The sequence below is a fragment of the Podarcis tiliguerta genome (assembly GCF_965153285.1).
Source record: "Podarcis tiliguerta genome assembly, chromosome: 3".
Taxonomy (NCBI): domain Eukaryota; kingdom Metazoa; phylum Chordata; class Lepidosauria; order Squamata; family Lacertidae; genus Podarcis; species Podarcis tiliguerta.
The window spans coordinates 115,696,686-115,718,342 of record NC_139536.1 but is presented as its reverse complement, the minus strand read 5'-3'; the positions used below and the strand labels follow the sequence as shown (position 1 = coordinate 115,718,342).

General features: G+C 44.8%; 1 protein-coding gene across 6 annotated transcripts in view; it reads left to right on the top strand.

The window, feature by feature from the left end:
* Positions 1-5,260: 5,260 nt before the first annotated feature.
* The window catches only part of TFAP2D (transcription factor AP-2 delta), a 43,773-nt gene continuing 27,376 nt past the window's right edge, over positions 5,261-21,657 (top strand). Inside the window, exons 1-3 of one of the 6 annotated variants that reach the window (XM_083435405.1) lie at positions 5,261-6,375; positions 10,175-10,672; positions 14,019-14,079. In XM_083435405.1, coding sequence (XP_083291531.1) covers positions 6,370-6,375; positions 10,175-10,672; positions 14,019-14,079 — 565 coding nt within the window. In that variant the 5' untranslated portion in view covers positions 5,261-6,369. Of the gene's footprint in view, positions 6,376-8,973; positions 9,258-9,277; positions 9,675-9,726; positions 9,968-10,110; positions 10,673-14,018; positions 14,080-21,657 lie in introns of those variants that run through there. The other 5 variants (XM_083435404.1, XM_083435408.1, XM_083435406.1 and 2 more) reach the window with 5 other exon arrangements.

Genomic DNA, 21,657 nt, shown 5'->3' with positions numbered 1-21,657 from the left:
TTCCTGCACAATTTTTAAGGAAGAAATTCCTGTATGCATGTCCAGAACAAGAAAAGTTAACTAAAGGTGTGGAAGTAGTGACTGAGAGGAACATAACACAGAAACATTCCATCAAGGACCACCCACTGTTGTGGTTGGGAAGCAGTGGGATATCTTTTTTAAAACAAAAACCTATGACTAATGCAGGAGTGGTGGGTAGCTGCATGCCCATTGGGCACACAGAAAAAAATCAAACCTGAATGACCCACTTGCAGCATTAAACCCCCATGTGGAGGCACCCTGAAACAGTTTCCCTCCATCACTTCTGCACTTCCAATTGCCACCCAAAGAGAGTTTATATACTTCTCCTGAAGGGAATGAGGCAATTAAAGATGCAACTGCATGTATCATGTAATTTGGTCCTTACTTGATGGCAAACCCAAATTTTGCTCTGTGCTGTCCTGTGTGAAATGGCCCCAAATGCTTAAAAACCCTTTCCTTTAATGTGAGCAGTCATTGCTTTGCCATTTACTCTTTCATTCTTTCATTTAAAACACAATGAAAATTCAAACATTTGCTCAGGGCCTCAGCTCAAACCTAGTGCATTCAACTGAAGAGGCTCTGACTTGCAATGAGCTTTGGGCCAAACCCTTCAGGCCTCAAGAGTTCCAGAGTTCTAGGGCTTTGACCCTTCAACCTTCACCCAGGTCAAGGACTCCAATAGGGTCAGGAAGACAACTAGCTTAAGCAGGGATTACTAGGTTTGCAGAATTGAATTCATAGTTTGTACTATCAGCAGGACAGTTATGAATCTCTATTGGCTGTTGCCAAAAGTTTAGAAATAACCTCTTCTTCATCTAACTGTTTTTTTAAGAAAGGAAAGCGTAAGAAGGAAAAACTCATTTCAGAATCAAACCTTGTGGATTTTAAAAATAAAACAAACTTACCACTACCCTCTCATTGCTGGGTTGCTGAGGACATTATTTTGTTTTCCATATAAATTTTACTTGTTAATTTTTAAGTGATAATTATGGGAGGGGAAAACCTTGATTTTATCCATGAGCTGTTACAATCAATGGGGAAATTAAATTATGTTTTTAAAACATAAATACATATTCCCTGATGGACTCCAGTGTCTCTGAAGTAGCTGGCTTCAGTCTGGGGAATGCAGCATATGCATTTTAATAGCAGGAAGGCATGAATTCTGAATCAGTCAAGGAAAAATATATATTCAGTGGTTCCTTTGCAACCATCCTGGATTCTTGGGTCAATAAAGCCTTATGTTTCAAGCCCATGAATAAATATGTGTTCAATTTTATTTTATTTTTACAAAAGAAACCCACCTTAATCATAAAATTTATTCAAGCTGCTCATACTCTTGAGAAAATAGTGGTTTAAAAACATTAATAGCATTAGACTGACACATGAAGAGTGTTACTAGTAAAGCATAGGCCTACAACTGGAAGAACAAAAGCAAGTCAAAATACTTATTTGTATGATACATTAGAATGATTATCCAAAATCTAGCAGATGTTGACATTCACATCAATGATCACCAACTTATTTCACTACAAAAAAGAGTTGACACTAAAAGGACTCATAAGCTAAGGACCCAAATCTTTGACATGAATTATTTTCACATTTGTGCTATAGTCTTATGTTATTTAAACATACCATGGTGGTGCTGTGTGTTTAATTAGAGAAGGAGACATGCTTGCTATTACTGGTGGTGCATAAATATATGAGCACTGTAGATGAGCCTCAATAATCTAAAGATTCTGACACTGTATTATTTATTGGAATGTCTCCATCAATTATAGACACTCCTAATATACGGTACATCTTTAATACATCACAGTCTACAGATGTTTTCATTCTCAGCTACCAGAGAGAAGTTTAATGACTGGATACTGACTCAAATATTAAAATGCATCTTGAAAACAATGTCAGAATAGTCTTCTTGATGAAAAAGCAGCTCTGCATCTGGTGTGATGTTTTCTCAGCCAGGAGTACTTTTATGGAGAGGCTGGTCAGGTAATCCTTGATAATCCTTTGTATAGTTGCCCCCCCCTTTTTTCTAAGAGACTACAAAACAAGTAGTGTTTGGATCAGTCACTCTCAGAAAAACTGGAGGCACTTCTATACTGAAGGCATTGTGAATTTGAAGACAATGAAATAGCACATCACTCACAAGATGACCCAGCTTAAAGGGCAGATTGTGTAGATCACCATAGGTGGCACAACAACTGTGCTATTTAAAAAAATCCCAAATCCGTGCTAGCTGGTACATCCTGTGTGAGGTCCTCTACTCTCCAGAGGTTCCTGGTTTAGCATCGCTGGCAAAACAATGTGGCAATACACATCTTGGGACACATCATCATGGTGGCTTTGAGGGCAACCATCTGCATTTTCCATATATATATATATATATATATATATATATATTCCACATGCTTATATATAGTTCTACCTTGGACTACTGTCTTAGCACTCTCTACCACTCTGAGCCATAACTGCTGAAATTGGGGTTGTGGGCTTGGCCTCTTCCCAGGAGAGATTCCATTATGAGTCTTCAAAGGGGTACCTGTTTTTCAGGGTGCCTATTCTGTTCAATTTCAAAGCCATCCCTTTAGTGTAGATATCCTGTGAATATGTGTATCAATCTAAGAGAATGGGAAAGTATATATCAATGAAAACCCCTCCCTCCCTGCCCCCCCGATCCGTAGTGGTTAAACACTAATTAGGAAGAAAATCCACATAACACTAGTGCATAAAAACAATCAGTAGAAGCTGGGATTCTACTTGATGCTGCTGAAGAGATTTTCCCTTGCTGCTGGAGGCTGCAGCAGTCTCTCTTTGTGTGAATCTCCACCACAAAGTGGTGAATGTTATTGGTAACATCCAATAATATTCTAACCTCAAGTCTCCCACAGTTAACTGTATATTCCCGGATGGAGGGGCAACAAAAAATTATCTCTAATAAGAGATGGCACATCAAGAAGGGCATCTCAGACGAATCCAAAATTATCAGCATGCTCCTGAGCTGAGAGGATTGCAAGACTTGACCTGCATCACTATTCACAGGTATGAGTGGAAGGAAGATCGATGTTGCCATGTCTCTTTGGTGGAGTGGACATAGCGAAGCAAATAGGATCTTTCTGAAAGGATTGTGGTAAGAGCAGTACATATTTAAAGTGAATATTCAGATTCCAAAGTAAACCAAATATTGTCTGAATGAGTGGTTGTATTAAAACCCATTGGTGGCTTGAGAAAGACAACCACACATTTGTTGGTGAAATAAAAAAACAATAGCAGGGAAAACTAGTTCTACATTTCTCAACTTGTAGACGCTTGTTTCCTGTGACTGAGACAACAATTCACAGCAATGAGTAGAGAGCTCTTTCTCGCATTTAGGTTAGTCTCCCAATAAAGATCTTGGGAAAGTTCCCAAAGGCAGGAAAGGTTTCTGCTGAAAGAACAGTTTCCCTTGACAGTAGAGATAAAAGATGCTGAAAGCCACATAAAAGACAAAATCATAGATAGGGTACACCTTGAGAAACCATTATTGTGGGCTGCAGAATAAATGAGTTCAAGATCATTAAAGGTTATGCATGGTCCAAGCCCAATGCTTATGCAGATTAGTTAAAAAGAGCTTAAATAACATTGCAGGAAGCAAAGTGACTTCAGCATATAATGTTGGAAAATGAGGGAATCTGGGACAAACATAGAGCAGGGAAGGAGGTGTGTTGAAGTCTTTACCATTACTACAGCACCTTGCATAGGAGCCAAATCCTAGAGGCTGAGGTCCCTTCAGCTCCCCAAGAAAATATTTGAGGGGGCCACCCGTCCCAAGTTGAGGTGAATTCCCATTCAAATGGTGTGTGCGCACCACATCATGTGACCAATTATGCAGTATGGGGCTTACCTGCCTCCCCCAATATTTTATTCAAGTTGGCACTTGCCAAGGGACATGGCATATAGTTGAATTAGAGACTTTGCTTCCTGCTCTTGTATTTATGAAGGGAGTGGGAGAGAGGGTACAGTTTGCTCTTCAGCTAAGGATAGACGAAAGACAAATAGATTTCTTCTGTCTCTAAAGCCAGAGACAATGAATGGCTCAGGAGTGGCCCATGGAAGGCAGGACTGTGCAGATGTGTGGCTCCTGTGTAAAACAACAGCATTTGTTTGAACAGCATTTCTCTGTTAGCCTCCAGTTTTGCTTGGTGGTCAGAAGTGCTATAAGGGTGCCGATCCCCCAAAGAAGAGAGAGGGAACCAACTTGTGGGCTGAAGGATCTTGAATTACAACTTCCTGTTGGAATTCCTTGGCAGACTGAGCACACAGCTTGGAAGCTGGCTGCTACTGAATAATTGTGGCAGGTGGGGCCTATGCTTCCACCATCACGTTCGGCCTGGGCTGAATGGAGTTTGTGTCCAGCACCGTCAGGAGAGCCACAGATTGCCCATCTCTCATCTAAACAGGAACCTTTCAACAAATAAGTTTGAATGGACGGTGGCTCCTTCCCAGCCTTCCTCCCACAAGCAGTCCTTGACGTGGTAAGCCAGACATGTCCAAAGTCCATGGCAGTTTACTTATTGGGGTCAAATCCTTAAAAAAGCTCAACAACTTTGTTCGGCCCTCACGCATGTTCACTTCATCAACTTCATCAAATCTGGCCCTCTTTGAAAAAAGTTTGGGCACCCCTGACTTAGGGGAAATTATGGTAGGGCCTGTGGATCGTAAGATGAGTCAAAGAATCCCGACAGAGAGTGATTGGGAGAAAGAAGGCAAAACTGATAGTGTGGAACAAGCTTCTCCAGCTGTCTCTGAGAACTGGATCAGCTCCTCTTGGTCACTGGCTTCTCAAAGGGAGGAGCTCCCCAATATATCCTACAGACTTTCTAATTAAAATAGAGAGAAGGGAGGTGAGCAATAGCTTAGGGTGGTTTCTGCAGCACCACACAGTAAAACCACAGCTTTGGCCTTCTGTGTTCTGAATGCCTTGTTTTGAGAGAAAAGCCAGGCGTTCAAGACCCATTTCTTTCCATAAATCCCTCAAACTGTCAAAGAACTCAAAAGTGCCACTGAAATCCTCCCTCACAGGCTAAAACTGAAAGAAGTCTTCGTGAGAATAGGCTAGCTAGAAAACTAAACTACACCTTGGGAGTGCCCTTCAGTACACACTTACTTGCGAGGAATTCTCATTGATCCTAGTGGGACTTACTTCGGAATAGACCTGCATCTGTTAACTGTAACGCATTCAATTATTGCGTCTTTAGGCTGATAGTCTAGCATTGCTTTGCTTAGGACGGGATTGACATAGCAGGAAACAAGGCGTTTCCTTGCTTTTGAGAAGCAATCAGTCGGTTGCTTCACAGCTTTGACTCCGTTCATCAATATGGATTTGGCCAAGATTGTGGAGGAGAGGCTGTGTTTAATGGTTTGTTTCGAGAGGAACACAAATCGAGGGCCTAGGAAGGACTGTAGCTCAGCGGTAGCGCATCTTTGCGTGCAGAAGATCCCAGCCAGGTTCAACCCCCGACATTTCCGGGGTGTGTGTGTGTGTGTATGGAAAAGACCCTTCCGAGGCCCCGGAGGGCCGCTGCCTCTCATTGTAGATGGAGCCACGGCCGAACTGGGCAGAAGGCAGCTTCTTACGTTCCATATTAAAAGAACTAGCAGGACAAATTCATCTGTTCTGTCTGGCTGTTCTTTAAACGTTTTCGCTAGTCCGGACTGAAACCTTGGTCCTTGTTGCCGGTCTGATCCTGTCTTTGGTAACCCCGCTAGCGTTTACGCGACGGTGGAGGAGTGCCTTTTTTGTTGTTGTTGTGGAAAGGGAGGAGTTAAATCCTCTTCCTGAGGAATCACTGCTTTGTCGAGGAAGTTGTTTCCATGCCTAGGAAACTGTCAGTCTCATTTCTGCACGCCTGTCTTGCCTTGTTTAGGCTGTAGAAAAGTGAAAACAGCTCTCCAGCCTAAACATGGACAAGTAAGATAAAACATGCAAACTTTGTCTCCATTTGGCTGTTTTCTTTGCCAGCATGGGAAAGGACGCCGCGCGTTTTCTCCACTTGCTTTTCCGGCGTCGAACTGACATTTTCTATGACGTTGGGGCGAAACAATGATTAAGTGTCATATCACACCAGGTTGTCAGAACCCTTACCTACAGAGTTTCGTGACTGAATGTGAAGTAGATCCTCAATTCTTAAGACCTTGCAGCAACCGACCAATTACTAACCTACGCTTGATTTCAAGAACATACGAAGAGCCTGCTGGATCAGGTCACTGGTTCATCTAGTCCAGCATCCTGTCTCACACTGGCCAGTTCGATGCTGATGAGAAGCGCGCAGACAGGACCTGAGCGCAAGCGCCCTCTGCCCACCTGCGATGCCGGTATTCAGATGCATCGCCCTGCCCCTGGCAATGGAGGCAGAACAAAGCCATCACGGCTCGTAGCCGCTGGTCGCCCTCTCCTCCTCCCTGAATTTCCCTAATTCTCTTTTAAAGTCCTCCAAGTTGGTGGCCATCACCAACTTGGATCTTATTTCCTATGGATCTCATCTCCAAGTAAGCGTACCCAGATTCGCTTCCTGTCTATTTCCATCTCACTCTCAAGGCGCTCACTTAGAAGTACGTCCAGTTGATGACAAGAGGAATCACACCTGAGGTGTGCAAAACTAAACTGCTTTTAAAGCAGCAGAACCTCACTTGAAACCCGTAGGGGTTACCTTCCAGGTGAGAGGGAAGTATAGAGAATCGGGCTGTAACGATGCTATCCTCCGCACATTCTCCTGGAAATCCAGTTTGACGTGGGTAAGGTTTCCACACAAACAAATCAAGTATTTAGTTGTCCGATGTTACACTTGAATAGAGGCATTTGAGTGGAACCTAGCCATGAACAATATTTCTCCTTTCTTTGGGTTCTTTCTTTCTTTCTTTCGTCTTTGTTCCACGCTTCCGACGTGCTCATCTACTCTTGCGAGCCAGAAGGACGATTCAGGCTCCCATAAACCAAAATAATACCCTTCGGCGTTATAGATGGTCATAAACCAGGGTGGGGCGAATAATCGTGGTTATCCCAAGAGACTGGTGGCTCTTCTCGTCTGGTGGGCAAGCAGGATCCTTTAAAAGGAGGTGACTTGAGAGGAGTCCCTGCTCTTTCCTGAAGGCGCCTCCGCTTAGGAAGGGGGTGGACGGGAGCGTCTTAACTGGGGTAGGCTGATCACTGGACAGACTCGGTCTTTGCAGGGGAAAGATTTCACTGATTTATGTACTGTCTCCCATTTCCTAATCTTTACCACCAAAGTTGCCCAAAGCCTGGGAAAAGAAACATTAGAGATGTCAGTAATTAATGGAATTTCCTGTTTAAAATGTCAGGGTGTAATTTCTTTCTTTCTTTCTTCTTTCTGCGAAGGAGTTTTAGAAGCCCCCCCCCCGCCCCACCCCATCCCGTTAAAGAGAAGGTTGGGGAGGCAACAAAAAGTGTTTGCTGCTGACCCCTGTGCCGGTCTGGATAATCGCACTTTTCCATTTCAGACAATGCATTTCAATTCTAGTCGTGTGCCTTTGTCCATTTGGATAAAGAATAGAGGCTTGAATGACAGCTCCTGTTAGCCTGCATGAACAGATACCAATAAACACTCCCCAAACCTGGACCTTAAAAAAGAGCCACATGTCTGTTTGCCTGCGGCTTATTATTAAGACACCTTCGCGGTTTAAACACTTAAAAGCGAACCAAATTAAATGGCAATTAAAAGCGAGTTACACCCGCTTCTGTCTCCAAGGCTTGTAATTTAAGCTCGCCATCAGCAGAGAGGCACAGCAGCGGCAGGAAATGCCATTTGCCTCAGATCCTTCCTTGGAGCATTCGCCAGGCGCGCCCTGACGAGCGAGAATCTTCAGTTGCGGTTCCTCCGAGCAGAAAACGGGGCTTAGATGATTCTCCCGCAGAAGGCGGACGCGCCCCCAGAAATTAACTCCCGGGATGGTTGCAAATAAATATACCGTATGCACGTAGTTTTAAACTCGGCCATAATGCTAACTCGGCCATAATTAGCTGTCTGAAAAATAAAACAAATCGCACTTCAAATAGACACTTCCAAGTTGGGGCGGGAGGCTGCAAATCTTTCTCACCTTTTCGCTCACAAATCTCCAGGTTTTTAGCTCTCTTACCCCGTGTCATTGTGTGGGTGCGGGGGCGCGCGGGGGTGTCTTCCTGCTCCCGGTATCGCCCTATATGTATATATATGTATGTATTTATATTATATATATATCTTTCTCTCTAATGCACGGCAGCGACACTTAACCGCAGTGACACATTTCAGATAAGTTGTTTCTTTGAAATTCTGTTTCAAAACCCAGTGTGATTTCATCTAAGTTCCCCCATATCGAACAATCTGACTAAGGTGGCGGGGGGGGGGGGCGTGGAGGTGGACTTCAATTCGATTTAATATTTTCTCTAAGAAATATAAATGCGCTGGTGTAATTCGGAGGACGGGGGAAATCCAGTTACATACATGCTAATCTTGTGTTTTGGTCAATATGGGGGGGGGGGTGGATAGCCACAGCCAGCAAGAAGAAACACTCACCAACTGAAAAAGGATGGTTTTAATTAATCTAGTTTGTTTTATGTATTAGCTCTAGTTCACCTCAATCATATGTTCCTAAAAAGGCCCCTTTCGAAAAGATTAGGTCCCACATTAGCCTGAGTAAAGTGGGGGGAAGCCTTCTAAAAGAGCGAAGGAAAAATGTATAAAAACGTTGAAAGAACCTACAGTTCCTTATTAGGCGAAGATACAATATTTATTCCTTGTCTCCTGGGATGAAGCTGCTCTATCTATTGTCCTCCCAGTTCTCAGTGCTGATGCTTAATTTTCAAAACTTCTATATTACCAAGGGACCTACGACATCAGCCAAAGAAATACCCTGCAAGTACAAAATCTGATCCGGGGAGCTGCTTTTGTGCAGAGGGAAAAATTGTTCCTACAGGTTTTTAAAAGGGTGCACGGTGGAAAAAAGCGAGAGACCTATGCAGACACGTTGCAAAGCCTCTTTGTCTTTAGATAGAAATACTCTCTATATGTATATATATTTTTCACGTCTGTGGGAAACAGGAGAGGACTGCAATTTTTTGATTTTTAAAAACTGTTCGTGGTTTGGTGGTTGCTTTGGTGTCTTTTCTTTCCTTTTAAATTTGGAGAAGGGATTTAATCAGAGCCTCTTTCGGAGAACCCAAAATGTCAACTACCTTTCCAGGACTCGTCCACGATGCGGAGGTATTTTGTGTGTGTCTGTGTGCATGTGTGCGGGTGTGTGTGTGTGCGCGTGTGTGCGGATGTGTGTGCCTATGCATGCGTGTGTGTGTGTGTACGGTCGAGTGTGCCTGTGTGTGGTTGTTTCCATTTTTTTGTTAATCCACATTGGACCGTTACATTTAATTATAATCCGGCTTCAGAGAGAACTTCGAGAAGTAAAGGGCGAAAATTCGTTATGACATCTGTCGCCAGGAAAGGGGCAAACCCATTGCCGCGTTCAAACGGTTGCCGGAAAGAAAGCAGGCTAACGGCCCCAATAATGCCGTGAAACGGAAGGTGGCAAATACTATTAATAATAGCCGGAGAGAGAGAAAAAGAGCGAGAGCGAGAGCGCGCAATGGGAATCCGGGGGCCAGCAAACGATCGACTCCTACTCAGGTTGTCGGAAGGGGAAAGTTTTGGACCTAGATCTTTTACCAAGAAGGGTTAAAGGCATGTAGGGAGTCGAGCCACACCGAGAGAGACGCGGTGCCTGGTGCCTATCGAGAGAGACCTATGTCTGCTAAGAGAGTTAGGACCGTAAGAGGAGGAGATCGGTCCTTCTGCGCTTGAGACGGATATGGAGTTTTGCAGCGTTTGTGTTGGGTAACTTTGGGTTTCCTCCGCAAGCAGCCATCACAGTGAAGTAGCAGCTTCCTTTTCCAAGCTGTGTGGACGCCTCGCTTTCCTACGTAGGGGTCTCTCTCTCGCTCCCTCTTTAAACCTCTAGTGCTGACTTGCAGGGCACCAGCCCAAGGTGTATGGGGTTGCCGGCGCTAACTCTAGAGGAGCTTTGGGGGGGGGGGGGAGCTAGGCGGGACAGGGTACTGTTGGAGCCCCGCTCTTTTCCGATGACCAGCCTGCAGTATTTGGGTTACCTTTTCCCTTCTTCCTTTCAGATACGTCATGACGGATCAAACAGCTACCGTTTGATGCAGCTGGGATGCCTGGAGTCTGTGGCCAACTCCACCGTCGCCTACTCCTCCACGTCGCCCCTCACTTACTCCACCACCGGCACTGAGTTCGCCTCCCCCTACTTCTCCACCAACCACCAGTACACCCCCCTGCACCACCAGTCCTTCCACTACGAGTTCCAACACAGCCACCCGGCCGTCAACCCCGACGCCTACTCCTTGAACTCGCTCCACCACTCGCAGCAGTACTACCAGCAGATCCACCATGGAGAACCCACCGACTTTATCAACCTGCACAACGCCCGGGCGCTCAAGTCCTCCTGCTTGGACGAGCAGAGGAGGGAGCTGGGCTGCCTAGACGCTTACCGTCGCCACGACCTGTCTCTTATGAGCCATGGCTCCCAGTATGGGATGCACCCCGATCAAAGACTCCTGCCAGGACCAAGCCTTGGGCTGGCCGCCTCGGGAGCAGACGACCTGCAGGTAAATCACACGTCGCCTTCCCGCCGCACCCCCCGCCCTCGCCGCCGCCGCCGCCGCCCGGCTCCTGCTCCCACCCCTGGCCCGCACTCGCCTGTCGCCCACCCAGCCCCCGGCTGTCGAGAGAGAGCTCGGCGACCTTCTGGTCAGGAGAGAAAGTGCTGCGCGGGCGGAGGAGCCTCTCACCTGCGAGCTGCCTGCGGCCGAGGGCGGGCGGGGACATTAGCTAATCCAGATTAGACAGGCAGAAATCAAAGGTCGCTACCCTAAAGACAATCGCATCCCTCCAAACACCCCCCCCCCCACTCCGCTCTGCAAAATTAAAACTGAACCAGATAGACAGAAATATCTCTGAAAGAGAACGGTACAAGAGCAGAGGCTCATGGAAGGCGACTGCGGGTCCTACCTACGGCAGTGAGGGAGCCAGCTGAAGCATTAAAAACTAGCTGTAAAATATTGAAATAGATCTGCAAATCCATCCATTCGTTAACCCAATCATCCGCTCTCCCCCCCCCCCCCGTGTTCACATACGCATGCACATCTCTTCCCTAAATTTCTCTCCCTCTCCAACGCAAACACCTGTTTTTCTCTTCCTCTCCAACATACTCATCTGTTTATTTCTGTTGTACCTCTCTTTCGCTGTCTGTGACACACACAAATCTCTAGTTTTACAAAATTCGAGCGTTTAATAGTCAAGATGCTATCAGCATCAAGGGAAGGTGCGTTTTGATGGAATTAATTACTTTTAATACATAGTTACAATGTATTATAATAACTAATTATAGTTATAATAACTAATACATAGTTATAACGTTACTGTAAAAGAGAGAGAACGTGAAATTCTATCAAGCCTATTAGGAAGGAGTGTAGTTTCACGCAATGAAGTGGGTCCTATTTACTTACAGAGAGTAAATTCTAAGTTGCTTTTATTGTCCTTTCTTCTCCCCTCAAACCCGTCCCCAGATTTCTTATCAATATATATATATATTTTCCTCTCTGAGGATAAAGAAAATGTTTGTATGTGTACCACATAAAAGGAAGGCCTCCCACACACATATTTTGGAATTTGCACAAGAATAAAATCATTTGGGCCCATGAAGAACAGTTCCCTAAAACCTGACTTTCTGCATTGAAATTCACTCAATCATTTTCCACGCTTCTGTCTCTACCCGCCCCCTCCCCATTTTCAACAGGGCTTCCCTTATGTTCCTCCTCATCACTCCTTCTCCCAAATCTGCCATTCACTATTTCGCTTCACTAAGACCTATTTACTCTCCTTTTTTTATATAACCACGTCTGCTGCTGATTTTTTTAGCTGTACATTTTTTTTTCTATGCGGAGCACAAAGCCTTGTATTTTTTTTTCAAAAGGAGGGATTAGGGACGTTTGCAAGGCAGCGCACAATGCCTAAATCCTGTGCAAAAAAGCACCATAGTTTATCCAATTTTCGACTTAGTGCCATTCAACTGGTCACTTATGCAATGTCATCCGACCAAACAACGCGCTTCCCTTCCAACCTCCTTTTGCCGAGATGACTGAGATGGCAGGTTCATGCTTAGGAATCATTTTAACGATTTTTTTTTTTAAAAAAATTTTGTCTTAAATTTAAATAGTGGAGAGAATAACACGAGGTGGCCTTTCCTTCTTTCTGTTTTTAACGCTTTGTGGGGGGCGGGGAAGCGCTACCAAAAAAATGCCACAAAAATCAAATTTAACAAAACCCTGTTTTGGTTTTGAGTTATGCATGATGTATAATGTCTGTTATACTCATTATACATGAATGCTATTTCCTTACATCGTCTTCAGTTTCTTCACAGTTACAAATGTGGGGTTTCGAAAGTGGCGCGAGGGGGAGGCGGGGGAACCACTATCTGTGAATTTGCACTGATTTTTGTAGCTTTTTCTTTTCGACGCTTGAAAAGAAGCTTGTTGATTTCAGCTTCTTATGTTTTATAGGGGAGGTTTTTTTGGTGACAAAATGGATTGCTGCCCGACCAAGGTTGGAGAAAGAACTCCAACTCGTAGCCAGTCTTTCCCTTTTCTTTTTCATCTCCGCCCCCGCCCGCTTTCCACTTTCTTCATCAACATATGCCTCATTTCTAATGCAACAAATGTAAATATACTTTCCCCTGCTCAGAATGTTAAGTGAAAGTCCAATAGTTTGGAAGGCTGTTTAAGCCAGCCTAACAGATGCAAGGAGTCTTGGAGCCGGAATGGGCATCTTTGAGACCCCTAAAAAGATTTTCCATGGGCAACAAAGGAAACTGTCACACCTTTTCCCATCACCGCTTTAATTTATGCTCAGTCGCCTAGTTTTTCCCCATATTGATTTCATAATCACTTTAAGGCAGAACACTAAAACTCAAAAGAGGCCTTGAAAGGGGTTTTCTAGGCCAGCGTCAATATGCCGAAAAACGGGGGGGGGGGAGGAGGCTTGGGGAAGAGAGAGACGGGACTGTAAAGGTTGTTTTTGTAAAGTGGGCTTTTTATTATTATGCACCGACTCTTTCTCCGCATGTACTTAACTCTTCACGGGCTGTTGAGTAGGTTAACACCCTTAAGAGGCCTCTTTCATGTCCAATACCTCGTTTGTTTGTAAAGGAAAATGCATCTTTTAACACATTGCCACTGGACAAAAGGACTGAGAGGTTGCGTGGAAGAAATGTACGCACACATAGACAGGAAAAAAGGGGGATTTCTTCTCGATAGAATTCGTATCCCAGCATAAAGCGAAACCAGAGTATATGGAACTCAGTTTGTAAAGTGTTTTGACCAGAGCATGTTGAAATCCCACTGAAGTTGATAGCAAAATTTTCAGTCGTTGGAATGGACTACTACAACGTAGTCTAGAATTTAGTCCAGTCGAGAAATCGAGAAACACCCGATTGTTCCCCTTCTGTCGCCGTTCTTTATAACTCCCATTTCTAACTGGTCCTAGTTGTGTGACATGTCCTAGTTGTGTGACATGTGAGTGCTACCTTCACTTAACACGTTAGACATGGACCTTGAAAGGGGTATATATGTTCCACAGGTATGCTGCCACTTTCTTTTAAAATTGTTCTTTTTCCTCCTCGAAAACATCCCTTCAAAAACTTTCCATACTGACTCTCTTCCTCTTTGCCTGCCAATCAATCATTCAGACAAAAGATCATATCTGAGAACAGAGTTTGTTTGTTCTGGGAAGAAGCTGTGCTTTTCTCTGGTTTTTGAAATATTTCGTAGGAGATATATTCTTTGAGTTGCAATCTGAACATAGTCACTTCTAAAACGCATCACGTTCGATGCATCCAGCCATGCAATTTATCTGTACGGATCTTTATCTGATTTTATTTTATTCTCTTCATTCAAGGGCTCAGTGGAGACCCAGTGTGGGCTAGTGTTGAACGGCCAAGGTGGGGTGATAAGGAGAGGTAAGCAAGTTGCGAGTCCTATATTTTTACTTATTATTTTAACAACAGAAAGCCTTAAAATTGTGTAATAACCACTAGGGCCAACTTCCAAACAAATAGCGGAATTTGTGACCGGGTTCTGGGTGCCTTTTATATCCATGTAATTGCCCCCACCCCAATAGAAACAGAAGAGGCCTTAAGGAAACGTTGCCATCGTGTTTAGTGTGCAGCTCTAGGAAATGAAAGACGACCTCCGCCCCACTCCGCTGTGCTTTCTACTTGGGATGATCTTGCGATGCTGTTTTTGCCACCTGCGTTTCCCATTTCATTTTGTGCGCGCGCGTGTGTTTTGTAAACTTTTCAACTCAGTATGCTGCTGGTACTATTTACGCAGGGGGGGGGGACACAAGTAGAGCTTCAATGACAATTTGCGATGGAAGTTTTAAAACCGAAGCGTAGCTTTTGTAAAAATCAGGATGTGGTCTTCTAGCCTACTCTGTATCAGAAACCCGAATTACTGGCTTTTGCAGGGCGGGGAGTAGCACCAGCCATAAGCTCACATTTCGATCCAACGGCAACCGGTGAATTCAATGAGGCTTACTCCTGAGTAGACATGTATAGGACTGCACTGTAAATGCACTGGGTGAATGAAAGGGGGTGGGGTGGGTCTGTTCATTAACTTGTGTGAATCGCAAGTATTTTAGGCAGAAGGCTCTATACTGAGGCCAATATGTTACCGGTCTGATCAGAATGAAGGATAATAAAAATGCCAGAGAACAGAATTTATTCAAAGATTACATCTGAAAACGGGGAAAAACATCTTTTCCCGAAATGTGAACAAATTAATGAAGGGATGAAGTTAACTGGGGTTTTCCCCTTGTATCACCGATGGCAGGGAGACAAGATGAAACTATTGAAACCATCCTGTGCTTACGCTGAGCGCTTCCTAGCCCGTTTGGGCCACGTGTGTAATATAGGCTGATTCCAACAGGATTGCTTCAACTATAATTTACGGTTCTGTTTTTCAGATAGTTTTATTTATTTTATTTGTTGTCATTTGGAGGAAGGGTAAACCAAAATGAGCAAAGGGAAATTTTCTTCCGTCTTGGTTAAAGTTAGTGAAATAGTAATAAGGTCATTACGACTTATTTGAAGCATAAAACTATGGAAAGAGCGCACAGCAACACGCTAGTGGTGAAATGTCTTTTGAATCCTGTCGGACTGCAGATATTCTAAAGGTGCGGGTAAGGAGGCGGTGGCAGGGATACTTCTGGTGCTGAAATGGACAGCTCCTTGGCGGTGAGTTTTCCTAACAGCGAGGAAGCTTGACCGTTGAGCGCCTGCGGCTACTTTATAACAGCCCCACTCCAAAACCCTTCTGAATGTTGAGGGTTACAATTCTAGGAACTGGGGATCTGTGAAAGCCACGTCATTTTCGTCTAAACAAACGGATGGATTCTTTTTATATTATTGTTAACACCTTGATCAAGGTCTGCAGAAACGTAAACTGTAATATCAACCATAAATGGCCCCAAATCTATTTTTTTCCGTTTTAATGGATTGTAAATCGGTTGTTGTCCCTCACCCTTTACACAAGGCTGTACCTTCTGATTTTTAGAATCGTCTTAATGTGCGGTATTATTGTGTGGTTTAAGAAATATAAATAGAGCTAGGGGTGACACATATTTTTTTTTAAAAAAGTTACATTTGTTGCTTGCATACTGGAAAAAGAGCAAGGGTCTATTTCTCTGGAGTAATCCATATGGAATGTTTTGACAATATGTTATGCATTCTCCTTCAATCATCTCCACCTTCCTTAGCGCCAGAGGTGGGGAGAGGAGTTGCATGTTGGTTTCTTGCATTTAGGTTCATATTCATTATAAGCAAGTGCGCTTGCTTCTTTGGGCTGGATCCTGACGGGAGAAACGGGCAAATGCTGAATCCCCATCAACTGAGGTGCTGTGTCTGTAACTGCTTGACTGGACTCTAATCTCCCATCTGAAGGAGGTTTTCCCTCTGAGTCCTTCTTATCGAGTTGATGCCGTCTCCAGCTCTCTCCTGGCAAGGAGCTTCCAATTACCTGAGCGACTGATTGTAGTTAAGCAAGGCTGCTCTCTCCCTCCTTACCGTTCCGTTTTTCAAAAGGCGACCGAGTCATTCAAGGATTTAAAGGCTGATGGTGAAATCCAGCATGAAAATGCAAGGAGGCTGTTTCTCTACTCATCTTAGGAGCTGAATGGCTCCGACACCTTGAGCCCCCATCCCCCGCCCTCCGTGCAACGCCTCTTGTGAAATCAGGGACAAATATCAAAGACGAACCTATACGTTTCAAATGAGTCCTCGAAATACATAATAAATATTTTGTCAAGTGAGTCTTAGGAAAAAAGTGTTAGCAGTCATCAAGGCACACGGATCCCGAGCGCTGTGGAACCTTCCGCATAAATCAGCGGGGCCCTTTTTTTTTTCTCTCTCTCGCTGCATCGATGCAAATATATGAAGCCGGGCTCCCCTCATATTTTAAGCGTTTGGTGTCATTATCTGAGGGGGGAAAGCGGCTTTAAGAAGAAAGGGAGGGGATTGGGGGGGGAGAGAAAAGATTTCACTTTGGGAAGAAGCAGAAGGAAAGAGGAAGTAAAATCTAACCCCATAAAGACATTTTTTTAAAAAACCCTTTAATTTCAATATAGAGGAAAATGAACCAGTTGAAAGGACGACTCCAAAATACTGTTTATTAAACAGGTGAGGAAAACTGGTAAGGGCTATAGAAGGTATAGAACAGAAAGAAAGTGGGGAAATCCATGTACATTTCAAACCGGGCCTTCTGGCCCTACAGCCAAGATTGCCCAATTGTTCTTCGAAAACTAACCAAGTGCCCCTACTCCCCCCCCTTCCAACAAAGTCCTCGGCCCAAGCCCGCCCACCCCCGTCTGCTCAAAATGCAGCCTCTTGCCTGCCTCCTCCTCCTCCTCCGACTAGGCCTGTCCCAGCTGAGACATTGGAGGTGCCCTGATGTGGAGTGCTTGCTTTTTAATGAGACCCGGGCAGGAAGGGGCCTTTCTTTTGTGGGGGTTTGGGCGGTGGCGGTGAGGGGGGCGGGAGGAGGTCGGGGCTGCAGGACTGAGGTGTTGGCGAGCTAATTACCAGCCAGAGCCAATATTTGCCCCCGATTCGGTGGCCGAGCTCCCACCGCTATCACTTCCAGTTAATGGTGTGCAGGATTTCGCCCGGAGCTCCGCTCCTCGCACCATCACAACCAATAATCTTTACTTTACCTACTGCGAGCGTATCGATAGCTTCTCTAGCCGCAGGCGCCTGCTTTGATATGGTAATCTTTCTGAGGGCCCAAATTCTGCAGAGATCATATTAATGTTGTACATACAGACGAGTGAAGCTTTGCCTTAAAAGTTGAATATTCAGATCCGCCCTTTCAAAAGAAATCTCTCCCGAAGATGCAAACCTTCTATTTACAAGAGTCGTCTGCAATTTTTAATCGTTGCTGAGGATGGCGGCAAAAAGAAACATCTTTTTCACTCCCCGCCGCCACGCCCAGTTTTCCTCCCCTCTTTTTTTATAGTTTCTTAGAAATCAGTTTTCTGTCTTAGAAATTCCTCTCTAAAGGACAATTATCAGCCTGGAACCTGCTTTTTTTTCTTTTTTAAGAGTCTCGTCTGTTTTGCTTGCCTGCTTTGGAACGAGTAAATAAGAGGGATAGACTAGTGGCTTCTGCACTAAATATTTTGGAGTCCTTTAAAAAAAAGACAACACGGTGACACTTGGCCCTCCTGTGTCGTTTTATGAAATGGCAAACTCAAAAAAAAAAAAAAAAAAAAAAAAAAGGAGAAAGGGGGGGGGCGGCTCTTGTTTCGCTTTGTGATCATCCATCTTTCCCTGCCCCAGGCTAATTTCAGAAGCTTAAATACTGCTATCGCCTCTGGGCCATGAAGAGAAAAAGAAGGCCCGGGCTATCGGCACACTCTCTTTCTCGATTGCCCTTGGCAACGTAAAATACAAACTACTTTGAATCAAAACATTTTTGGGGAATTAATATGATCTGAACTCTTCCCGTTTTAAGAGATCTTGAGTTTGTCAAATCGCTTAGAGGTGACTGACATGAGAAGGCTGAGGCATTAATGCGAAGCTAGAAACATTGTCAGATCTTATTTGATTAAAAAAAATAATAAATAGAAAGGCTCTTAAAAGTCTGAGCATCAGTCACCAAAAAACCAGCCTAACCAATAGAGAGCTTGGATAGACGTCCCCCTTCTCTGCCTTCTGCCTTTTATGTGTTTACTTAAGGCGCTGCCTATCCCTTGCAATCCGGGGTTTGATCGTGGTCCTTTGATCTGCAATTTTAATTTGAGGCACTTAATGATGAAACTGCAGCCTAATGACTCATTCATTGGATGCGGGGGGAGAGGGGTGGAGAGAGTTTTTACTAAGGGGTGGAGTGAAGCTCTAGGGGGCAAATATCTAAGACCAAACAATCTCTTTCTTTCTTCCTTTTTAAGGATAGCTCCAAGTTTTGCATTTATGGTACATTCTGGCAGAATATATCACGACGCATATGTCGTGTTAGAAAAGACCCTGTTCATACTGGGTGTAGAGAATAGGGAATTAGGCAGAGAAACCAGATGGGACAGACGAGCCACCGTTTGTTTTACTGTAAACGCCGAAACAGAAGGTAAAACCTAAAGGGACTTTGTTAGTATATCTCGCAGAATATTCTCCATATCGGCGCGGGGAAAGATAAGACCTGTCTATCATATCCATACGGCTATTCTCTGAAAGAATTACATATAGGATTCAATCCTACGCGACCTTTTTGCATTTATTTGGCAGTAAGGCTAGCTTCCAAGCTGATATCCAGAAGATCGGACTTCGTTAAATTAATTTCAACAACAAAACATGTGCTTAACTATTTTATTCGAATCAGTGGCTTAAAATGCTTGACTCCGGCTGGTTTGTGACTTTAGCACCACAGCGTTTTTCTCGAGTACTCTCGAAAGCATTAGCCACATTTAGCTCAGCAATCGTTTCACAACAAACCTGTGAGGCAGGCCAACGTTACTACGTCCCATACCTAAACTGGAAGGAATGGCTGAACCACCAGTTTGCCTAAACCAGGCATGTCCAAAGTCCGTTTGGGGGGCCTAATCCGGCCGCCGGTCGGTTTAATTCGGCCCCCACAGGCAGTTCCCCCTTTGTGGTTCTAAAAAAGGTCAACAACTTTGGTCGGCCCTCATGCATGTTCATTTCATCAAATCTGACCCTCTTTGAAAGACGTTTGGACACCCCTGGCCTAAACCACCCGGCAAGGTTAGGGATGAGGTGAGGTTGAGCGGATCGTAGGCATATTTACTGGGAAATAAATCCAGCTAATCCGATCCCTCTTCCTAGGGCGAAAGCAGGGGTGCCAACTTAAATAAACCATTGGGGGGCTGGTAAGCCCCCCCCCAATAATCAATCACAAGACACTATTTGAATGGCATTGCCCATTAATTTTTTGAGCGGTATAGCCCCATCCAATATTTTATTGGAGGGGGCCGAAGGTTCCTGGGCCCCAGATGTTGGCTCCTATGGGCGCAAGGCGTCCAACGCGAGAGTCCTACACCCTCATTCTGTTGTCTATTTTTGCTTCACTATAGCTGTTCTGTTGAATTCTATTTGATTATTGTTTTTAATGTGGGAGTGGGTTTAAAAATGTGTACAAATTTTACAACAGTACATATTCCAGCAGAAACATGTCCGAGAGGTTAATCTTTTTGAAAGGATGTGCTCTGTTAGACCTGATCCACCACAGGCCTCTTCTGTCTCATAGTCCTCTCCCTGAGTCCTTCTCTCTTCTCGACTCCAAGTTACACCTAGCTCTAGTCCTCAACCGCTTTTCTTTCCATCTTTAAATATTGAAGTAAAAACAAATAATATTAATTTCTGCTCCCTCCATTTCAAACCCCTAAAACCCTTAGTAAGGAAGCCCCACGGACGCTTTCCCGAAGCCGGCGTGGAGTCTCTGCGGAATGCAGGGCACAACTGAGAACCCTGTTTTACGGGGGTGGGTGGGGTGGTCTTGGCTTTTACAGCTCAACATGAAGGGGTTTCAGTGTCTCCTAAGTCCATGATCGGTCAGAGAAGAGGAGGACCCCGGACAAAGGTGTGTTTAAACACTTAGAAATTTCCTAAAGGCCACCAGAAGCGTCACACACGCATCTCAGAAAGAGGCGGTCTACAGCAGAAATTTGGGAGTGTGGCTTGTCTCCTGTTTGTCAAGATACCTGATATTGTTTCCTGATCGCCCCACCTCGGCCAGTCTGGGCCATCTTTTAAATGGTAAATACGTTGGTTCCTGAAACCATTGTCCCAAGACCTCCCCTATTCATTCACAAAATATTCTCTTTTCACTAGATTTGTAAGCGAAAAGAACTACTGGGAGAGGTTTTTTCCCAATATACTTCCTTCTGCAGAGGAAATATATGGGTCATTAAGAGTCCAGATGGCTTTTGGATTTCTTTCCTGTACTATTTCAGACATGTGGTTTTTTTATCTTGTGTTTACCTTGTGCACTTATGAAGATTCATTTTATTTATGACACCTTATAATTATTATAACACCTCCGACACCCAGCACCACCCGTTGCGCATCCGCGGGGTTTAGGCGCGCGTAACTGTGCTGAGCTAGCGTCCCGGTCTCTGAGAAAGCAACCTGAGGAGACCGGGCGAGGCTGGCTTGCTTCGCCAGCCGTTCTCTGGCGGCCCCCTTAGATTCCAATTCCCTCCCCACTCTTTAGCTCTTATCTGGCCAAATCTTGATAATCCCATAATACGTATAATTTGCCCTTAATGTATTGTCATTAACGCTGCTGTCTCTTTTTTCTCTCTCTTTTTTTTCCAGGAAGCAAATTGAGTCCCATTTAAAAGCCCTAATGCGCTTGTTTAATTAATAGTTCCAGCCGAGCTGGTTTCAAATGGAGTCACAACAATAAAAAGAGAGGAAGGGGGGGGGGGCAGGAAAGGAGAGACGTGAGGCGGGGTGTGGGGAAAAGCCTGACTGGTTCATGAAGGAGGCCGCAAGAAACGCGCCCAGGCGGAGGAGGGAGCGGCTGGAATAAGCGCGGCTGGGTTTTAAGAGGGTACAGCTTGCGGGGCGTGGGGAGGGTTGCTTGGCTTGGCTGAAAGATTAGCAGCCGAGCATCTCAACAGTTGCCTGGGCTTGGGACTCGCGGGTCACGGGAACGTCTTGGGAAATCCCGCCCCAAACGAGGGAGTACTGTATTAGGATTTCAAGCCATTTCCCCCATTCACTTCCATCGCTGTGCTCAAGCGTTCGGAAGCCTCCTCGGTTCAGAAGTACGTCGCAGCAATCCCCTGGCGTTGCTCACCATGGGAGCACAGCCCGATCCTTTGCATGCCTTCCTTGGAGAAAGCCCCGCTGTGTTTTGGGTGGTTGCTCCCAAATGCTGGCAGCCTGCGTTGAATCGGTCTTCTCTTGGGTTAGGCTCACGGTAGGCTCCAATAAGCGCCTTCCCAAGCAGGGATGTAAACCCGCCTCATCCCAAACGTTTAGATGTAACAGGTTGGGTGGGCTGTGTTGCTTTCTCTGGCC